Source organism: Pseudochaenichthys georgianus, chromosome 1 (genome assembly GCF_902827115.2).
Source record: "Pseudochaenichthys georgianus chromosome 1, fPseGeo1.2, whole genome shotgun sequence".
NCBI lineage: Eukaryota > Metazoa > Chordata > Actinopteri > Perciformes > Channichthyidae > Pseudochaenichthys > Pseudochaenichthys georgianus.
The window spans coordinates 33,920,749-33,929,504 of NC_047503.1; the positions used below are offsets into that span (position 1 = coordinate 33,920,749).

General features: G+C 43.7%; 1 protein-coding gene across 1 annotated transcript; it reads right to left on the reverse strand.

Moving 5' to 3' along the window:
* Positions 1-340: 340 nt before the first annotated feature.
* On the reverse strand, positions 341-8,552 carry LOC117447796 (zinc finger protein 585A-like). The gene is made up of 2 exons (XM_034084690.1): positions 8,333-8,552; positions 341-4,770 (listed from the first exon to the last, which is right to left on the reverse strand). The coding sequence occupies exon 2, from the start codon at positions 4,668-4,670 to the stop codon at positions 1,284-1,286; it is 3,387 nt and encodes a 1,128-aa protein (XP_033940581.1). The 5' UTR covers positions 4,671-4,770; positions 8,333-8,552; the 3' UTR covers positions 341-1,283.
* Between the last annotated feature and the right edge of the window lie 204 nt (positions 8,553-8,756).

Consider the following 8,756-nt stretch of genomic DNA (forward strand, 5'->3'; position numbering starts at 1 on the left):
CCAACCCTACCCGCGACCCCCCTGAAATTAAAGGTGTTTAAAAATATATATATATTATAAAAAAAAATATATATATATATATAGCACCAAATTGCAACTAATCTGATCTACTGTCACTTTTCACATTGAACATGTGCTCTTTTATTAAATAAACTGAACGCTTTCATTTTAAGTTGTGAGTTTAGTGTTTTTGACCCTAAGAAACAGATGCATTAATCAATAACAATAATCCACAGCTCCTCTCTCTGCACCAGAGGATTAAAAAATATATATATCCCAATGACCCCCCCCCCCCCCACCCCCGCTCAGGCAGATGCCTCATTACATGTGCAAGCAGAGTGAATACTAGTTTTATTTTTATGGCACTTTTCTTAACACAGTTACAAACGCTTGGTTACCGAGAAGTCGAAACTAAAATAATCTAAGATGTGAAAAGAAACAACATAAGACTATGTAACACAAACTGTGTAATGGAGGACAACAAAAGCATTGAACAATGATCTTCGAATTTTTGTTGCATCATTTCAGTGATATACTTGATACTACTTAATTTAAACTAGTATGTAGCATACTAACATAATGACAGATTTGGGCACGCTAAACTGTGAAACTCGCATTCTGTCACTAGTGTGAGTTGTTAGGAGTGCAAGGTGCTTGTATGGAGAAGAGGCGAGGGGGATGGACTACAATGACTAAACCCTCATGCACAGCTGTTGTATTAAGTGGTAAAATGTAGTGATATAGAAGAGAGTCCAGGTATGAAGCTTGCAGAAAATAACAAATCAGGGAGAAACTGTTTGTAGACAGTAAAGTCTGGACAGAGAAGACAGTGGTTTTGCATTCATTGATTGTAATTTCTCCCAACCCCAACACACATGCAAATAGGGTGACCAGGTGTCCCGCTTTGTGCGGGACTGCCCAGCATTTTGATCATTTGTCCCACACATTTGATTGACAGTCGCCCGTGCGAGCCTGCTCTACCACCAACCCAAGGATATATTCCTCCTGAAGCCAAAAGCGATGAGGTAACAGCAGCTGATTTAATTAACGTTTAACACACAAGGCAGCAAGCTAGATCTGGTCATTTTTTTCTGCTCATAATAATTTGTTAAGTTAATTCCATTCAAAACACATATATTTAATTCCATCACTATATAAACATCTAATCCAGCTCTAAACAACGCAGTAACATGTCCCGCATTGTCCCTCAAAAACAATGTGGCTTGTTGGCACCTGGTCACCCCCTACATGCAAAACCACCGGCACAATCATTCAAAAGCAACCTAATCTTCACTGGAGATAGGTACTGCAGTATCTAACTCGTGGTATTTACTGACATGTCTGTTTCTGTCTCCAGTCTGTGTGAATGTCTGTCCGCAGTGAGGACAGGCGTACGGCCTCTCGCCCGTGTGTATCCTCATGTGAACGTTCAGCTTGTGTTTGCTAATAAAGCGTTTGTTGCAGCAGGTGCATGCGTACGGCTTATCCCCTGTGTGGTAGCGCTGGTGCATTTTCAGCTCCGTGATGCGACCGTAAGTCCTGCCGCACTCGAGACACTCGAAGCTGGGCCGCACCTCCATGTGCTGCCGGCCGTGCAGCCGCAGCCCACTGGACGACCTGAAGCTCTTGCTGCACTGCGGACACGGGAAGGGTTTCTCCCCGGTGTGGATGTGGAGGTGTAACTTGAGGCTGGCGGCCGAGGGGAAGCCGTTGCCGCAGATGGAGCAGAGGTGCGGCCTCTCCCCCGAGTGGATGCTCAGGTGCCTTTCCATTTTGCTCTTGTTGAGGAAAGTCTTGCCACAGATGGGGCAGGTCATTGGCTGCTCTCCATCATGTGAGCTCATGTGGTCCGTCAGCTCAAGGAGTGTAGAGAAAGCACAATCGCACCTAGTGCACGAGTTTGGCATCTCCTTCTTGAATTTCCTGTGTCTCAAGCAGTGTTGATCCAGATCTTTCTTCTCCTCAAAGGTCTCGATGCAACAGGTGCACTGGTACGGCCTCTCCGCTGTGTGAGTCCGCAGGTGATACTTAAAAGCTGTTAGCTGCAGAAAGATGCTGTCACAGTGAGGACATCTAGATTCCCGTCTGTCGTGGACCGTCATGTGCCTCTTGTAGTGGGACAGCTTGATGAAGTGTTTGCGGCACAACGAACAATAAAACTGTTCGTCTTGATGCCCTTGCTCATGCTTCTTCAGCGCATACTCGACCTTGAACTTCTTCCCGCAGGTGCTGCAGGCGTAAGACTTCTCATGGACTCCCATGTGCGCCTCTAGGTCTTCTGGACTACTGAAGGTTTCGTCACATTTTGGACAGGTTCCATTGTTTTCTTTTAAATGAATTTCCAGGTGTTTGTTGAGGTCTTCTGGGAAGGCAAAATCCTTCTGACAATCAGGGCACGTGTAAATATCTCCGTTTGTTGCTTTGCGATGGGTCACTATGTGCCTTTTCAGATGATACATACGACCGAATACTTTGCCGCAATCGCCGCAGGTGAGGCTTTGGGGTTTGGCCTGGACCTTCTTGTGTAATTTAAGGTGACTCACTAGGGCAGCCTTCTCTTTAAACTGTTTATCACAAGCAATACATGTCAGGCCGTCAACAGCATGAGTCTTCTTGTGTGCTCTCATCTCCAGCCAGCTCGCTAAATTTTTCCCACATTTTTCGCAGATGTACTGACCCATGCCGTGCTGCTTCCTCAGATGTCGGGTCATGTGGTAGGATTGGCTGAAGCTCATATCGCAGACAGGGCAGCCGAATGGTCTCTCCTTTGTATGTGTCCTCATGTGTCTTGCGAGTTTGTTTGCCCCTTTGAAGCGCCTGTCGACACAGATAGGACAGACATGGCCCTTTGTTTTAGTCTTGGAGGCTCGTTCTTCTTTGGGACTGCCTCCATCTTGAGATGTAGCTTTTTCAGTGTCCTTATCCTTAACATTATCTTCACATTCTTCATCCTGAGAATCACTATTATCAGAGTCTGCACTGTTCTCAGCAACATTATCATTGATATCAATACTCTCATCATTATCTTTGTTTATTGATTTGATTTCTTGGTTTTTTATTTCATCACTTTGCAGAGGACTCTGACCCTCAAGTTGACTTTGACCCTCTACCTGGGTGGACTGGTCTTCGCTGTGTGACAAGACATGACTACACAACGCTTTATTGTTAGTGAATTCTTTCTGACAGCTTGGACATGACAAATGCATCTTCTTGTGACTTTGCAGATCCGCAAGGCTCTTGTAACTTTCCCCACATGTGGAACAGACGTGTTGTCCCGCATTGTGCTGGTTCCTCATGTGTCGGGTCATGTGGTAGGATTGGCTGAAGGTCGTAGAGCAGACCGGGCAGCTGAACGGTTTCTCCTTCGTGTGCATCCTCATGTGTCTGCTGAGCTTGTTTATGTCTCTGAAGCGTGTCGTGATACAAATGGGACAGTAGGGGCCTTTTTGTTTAGGTTTAAAGTCTTCATCTACATCTTCATCTACCTCTTCATCTACATCTACCTCTTCATCTTCATCTATTTCTTCATCTACCTCTACATCTTCATCATCGACACCATCACTAGCATAGTTGCAGCCTTCCTCTTCCATCCAATCTAAGGATGATGATGATAACGCTCTTTTCACCTTTTTAGCTGCTTCATCGTTGGGTTCATCCAAAGCTAGATTAGTCTCATGAGCATTCTCCTCTTTAGCTGCTTCATCGTTGGGTTCATCCAAAGCTAGATTAGTCTCATGAGCATTCTCCTCTTTAGCTGCTTCATCGTTGGGTTCATCCAAAGCTAGATTAGTCTCATGAGCATTCTCCTCTTTAGCTGCTTCATCGTTGGGTTCATCCAAAGCTAGATTAGTCTCATGAGCACTTTCAGACACACCTCCATCATTTTCACTATAATATTGCTTGTCATTGCTGTAATAGTAACTATCTTTGCGTCTAGATGATCTTGTATGAGTTTTGATCGAGGGTGGTTTTGTTTCAATTTTCAGCTTTCCCTCCCCACGCCGAGGTCTTCCTCTTTTACGCTTTGTTGGAACAGGAGGGCCTAAATCGTCTTCAATGTCCACACTGACCTCATGAATACTAAACAGGTCAGTTTCATTGAAAGCAGATTCAACCTCTTTACCAATGGCCAATGCTTTGTCCAGGGTCAACGTTTCCCTCTCCAACAGCAGCCTCTCTTTGAGGGGTGGGCAGTTGGTTTTCTCAATCAGCTGATCCAGGATAAGTTTGTCTTGTAAGTGTCCATAATTGCAAGGTCTCAGCAGTTCTTCTAACGCAGACACAAACACGTCTACACCCTCCCCGGGCATCTGAGCCCTCTGATGAAATTTAAGGCGGCACATCTGAGAGGTGTGATCGGAGCAGAAGTAAAGCGTCAGCGAGGAGATGACTGCTGTGTACGAAGTTTCACTCTGGATCAGAGCGGTGAAGATATGCTGGCCTTCAAGGCCAAGGCAGTTCCTTAGGAGCCCACACTTAGAGGATTCAGCAAGCTCGTGTTCACCAAGAGCGTGAAAGTAGTGTTCAAAAGCTTTTAGCCACTTGTGCCAAAACATGGTTGGTTTACCAGCGCCGGGTAAGAAAGGCGGAGGTGGGGACAGGATTATCAGTAGAGGCTCTGGGAGCGGCTCCTGTCTCGTCACCTCGTCACCGATAGTCACTTTATCCATTGTTAGTTTCTGGTGTTTTTATTTGTGTTCAATTTGGTTTCTTCGCTGATCCTTGTTCAGGCTCCTGAAGTTTCGTCCCACTGAGATCAGTCTAGGAAACCTGTAAAAGAAACAAACCCAAGATAGTTTCAGCTTCAGTTTCAATTGTTTACGTTGCACCAAAATACACACTTATTATTTATAACATTCAGCCTTTCAGGGGTTGTAAAGAAAGCATAGTCTCCAAAGGTAAGCTACATTTGACAGGGGAAAAACTGGCTTGGCCATATCTACAGGGGTCTCTTGACCTCCCTCCTCAAGATCTCTGAATACAATCAGGTTCTAAGTATACCCACACGTGGCCCCTTACAGACATGCCCACTTGATAACATTCACATGCAGTTTGGGGTGAAAAAACCTCAACCAAAATGTCAGACAACAAAATATGTTATGCTTTGTACATTATTGCTGGATCAAGATCAACCAATTTGATTCTGACATCACAACGTTAACATTGGACTTTTGTTCAGAGATATAGACTCAGAGACAGTCTTACCCACAGGCCATAAGACTGCTAAACTCCTGAGCTCCATGACCTCAAGCATTCATCTGTTTGCATCTTACAATGTATTTATCAAAATAGTTATCACTACAATAAACAGCATTTAATTTTAATTTACGGAACAATATTCAATTTTACATTCTGTTCTTGTTCTATTTACATGTATATATAATGCATTTACCTGATCACTTACAACATTCTCTGCATTATTTAACTGCAGTCAAGTCAGCCTCCACTTCGGAAAATACACTAGCCAGCCATATCCTATGCATTACGGTAGAGGCCTGAAAAAACTGCCTTCAAAATAAAAGCGCTTACTCGGTCAATAACAATTGAAATTAGTCACCCAGTGGAAATGGACATTTTAATAATGAATGTAATGGTCAGATATGTCTTCATAACTGTATCCTTAAGTTTTACATTCACTCAGTTATAATGTGGTAGTTATATGTAGTTTGTTTTAAAATTATTATTGATCACATTATATAGTCGATATTTCTTAATTTAAAGAGCCTGTGACACGGTTTTCCCCCATCATCCAAACCCATCAATTTGAGTACATATTGTCCCCTTGAAAACCGTTACTGAACTGATTTTGGATATTTGTACTTTGATAACCATTAATCTGCCTTCAATTTTGACAATTTTCTGGATCTTCTCGCGGATTCTTCAAGTCCCGCCAAATGATGGGTGACGTCATTGCGGGCACAGCGCTCCAGCTGCACCGTCCAGGATCACAGCATCTGCATGTAAACCTTTATATATATACAGTCAGATGTAAACGCACGATGGTGCACACAGCAGCAAGCTCAGACAGCGATGACAGGTTAATGTTGAACGTGTCTGAGAGCTCATATGAGGCTGAAGGATCGGTTTATGTTGTATCTGTTAGAAGTTTAGGAATGAGGTGCGTCAATATGGGCGATCATATGGTCATGTAGCCAGTGGTGGAATGGGACTAAAAATCATCCCGGGACTCTCGACCGGCCCACTTCGGTACCGCTAGTAAATTGTCAACGGGGGGAGTGGGGATGTCAGGGGCGGCAGGTGCTGTATATAGTAAATGTAAATATGTAAATATTTGTGTCACTGCATCCTGGTAAAATACAAATATAATGTATAATGTCTGTGTCTTTGACATTATCGCTGCTAGCCACCTGTGCCCTGTACTACGAAGCCAGTTCAACAGACCCTGGATATGTTTGAGTAACAAACAAACTAACAACAACAAACTAACAAACGAGATCTCGCTAAGCGGTCCGACGACGCTGGTTATCAACTCGGTAAATCAAGCCAGGGTTTCTCTCTCCAGCTGAGAGCGCGTTCACGTCTAAGACACGCGTGGATCTGACTTTAATTACATTTGTCTCGAGTGTTTCGTCAACATAATGTGTTAAATAATACTTCTGCATACAGTCTGTGACACTGTGAGTGTTGCACGGCCAGATGAGGCTGGAGAAGCTGACTCAGATAAGGAAATATATGATATATTATGATATATGATCGATGATCAACTGATTGATGATGTAATATGAATGATAAGTGCGACACGTCGGCGTCTTCTCTGCATACGGCAGTTTAAACTGTATTTCCTTTATCCTGTAATATGACTTGAGAGATTTAAACTCCGCACACTGAGTTCATCTATTTTCTATAGACGCTGGAGGCGGGCAGCGTCAGGTAAAAGAAGTTATTTAGCCTTCTCAAACCTGAGCCTCACGCGCCGCCTATGGGGGATGTGCTGGTGACTTATCCGACCGGCCCACTTCGGTACCGGCCCATCGGGATTCGTCCCGTCAACGGTCAACGGGGGGAGCCTCACTGCGGGGAAACGGTGGACCTAGTGTCCCGATCGGAGTGGGAATAATAATAATAATCCGTGCATTTTATCCATTAATTTCCCATTGTGGTAAAAACAAAAACACACGTTTAATCCATGTTGTTGGTGTACTACAACTACAAAAAGCATCGGTTTGTTTTCTCATCAGGAAATGCAGACCGGCTCAAACAAACGATCATTTAATGTATCATATGTTCGCCGAATTGACATGAAAGCACTAATAAATGTAGTTTCATCCACTTGAGTTTACAACCACAAAAATAATCGATTTGTTTTTATATCACATCCGACGGGAGGAAATTCAGCAGCTCTCACTCCCGATTTTTAATCCTAATGTAATCATCATCTTCACCACGATCATTTATGTTTATGTCGCCGAATTGACATGAAAGCACTGACAAATATGAATATACTGTAGTCAACTTCATTAAAACGTTATTAACGTGCCTAATCTCAGTAATTCACTATTTCTACGCATGACAACACACTTTGTCCGTGTTTGGCTCTCGAAGCGTTCCCGCATTGACGTCACTTCCGGCTTCCCCCAAAACTTCAAAATGAGTCGAAGGAATTTCCCCGCGATGTTCGAAATTATTGATATTTAACGGAACGGTATCGCTTTTTCTTTTTTAAACTGACGGTTCGAGATTACTAGTAGCCCAATATTTCATTGCACAACAGTTGTTAGGATGGTGTCACAGGCTCTTTAAACTCCAGTATATATGAATATGTTTGGTATGTTTTTTTAGGTATATTTGTTATTGACAGAGTAAGCGCTTTTATTTTGAAGGCAGTTTTTCCAGGCCTCTACCGTAATGCATAGGATATTCGCGCACCGCGATACAACGGGCGGGCTGGCTTGACTGTAGTTTCCGAAGTGGAGGCTGGCTTGACCGCAGTATTATACAGCTCATTGTAGGCTATTTATTCATTTTCCTGACATATATATAATTGACTTCATCTGCATTACTTGCAGATGCATTGGTTTTGCAATCAGGGTTTACGGTGTATCATTGCCATGTGTTTCTCGCCCCGTCTCTATCAAGTATAATACATAAAGATGACTATGAACTGCATTAACCTTACTAGACTCCCGTTGTGCCTAAAGCTACACACACCCCTGCATTACCGTAGTCTCATTCTGTCTATAAACATCATAATAGGCCAGGAGGCAGCCTCTACGACGTCAAACGCAGTCTGAGTATGTAAAAAACACACTGCTACAGGAGCATGATAACGTTTTGAGATGAGTATTAAGCAATAACGGAGGAGGAAACTCACCAAACCCAACTGGGTCACAAGTCACGATGTGAGCAGGGAGATAGGCAGCGGTGCAGCGAGATCCCTCTGCAGCCCTTACTGTCTGAATACACAGCTCACGCGGGGTTACATATTCGTTATAAATGTCAATACATTATAGCAGAACAGTGAACAGAAAAGCATGAAGTGAAAAATAAATCCGCCATGCTGACTTCTTCCGGACATCACAAGAGTTCGTGGGGTCTGTTCTATCTCCCTGGCCCACAGCGGCCCCGGTTGGCGGGGAGACACACGACAGTAGTGATGGCGAGATGAAGGCTGCAGTCGAATAGTTTAAAAATCAGCTCCTAAGTTTTAACCCTATCGTCTATTCCTTGACCTCTGTGTGAAACGTCACGGGGTTAAGGGATAGTGGATAGGAGAATTCAAAAGGACTTAGGAGAAG

Bases quoted from the DNA above. Each gene is read 5' to 3' on its own strand.
- LOC117447796 (XM_034084690.1), bottom strand. From the start codon at position 4,670: ATGGATAAAGTGACTATCGGTGACGAGGTGACGAGACAGGAGCCGCTC.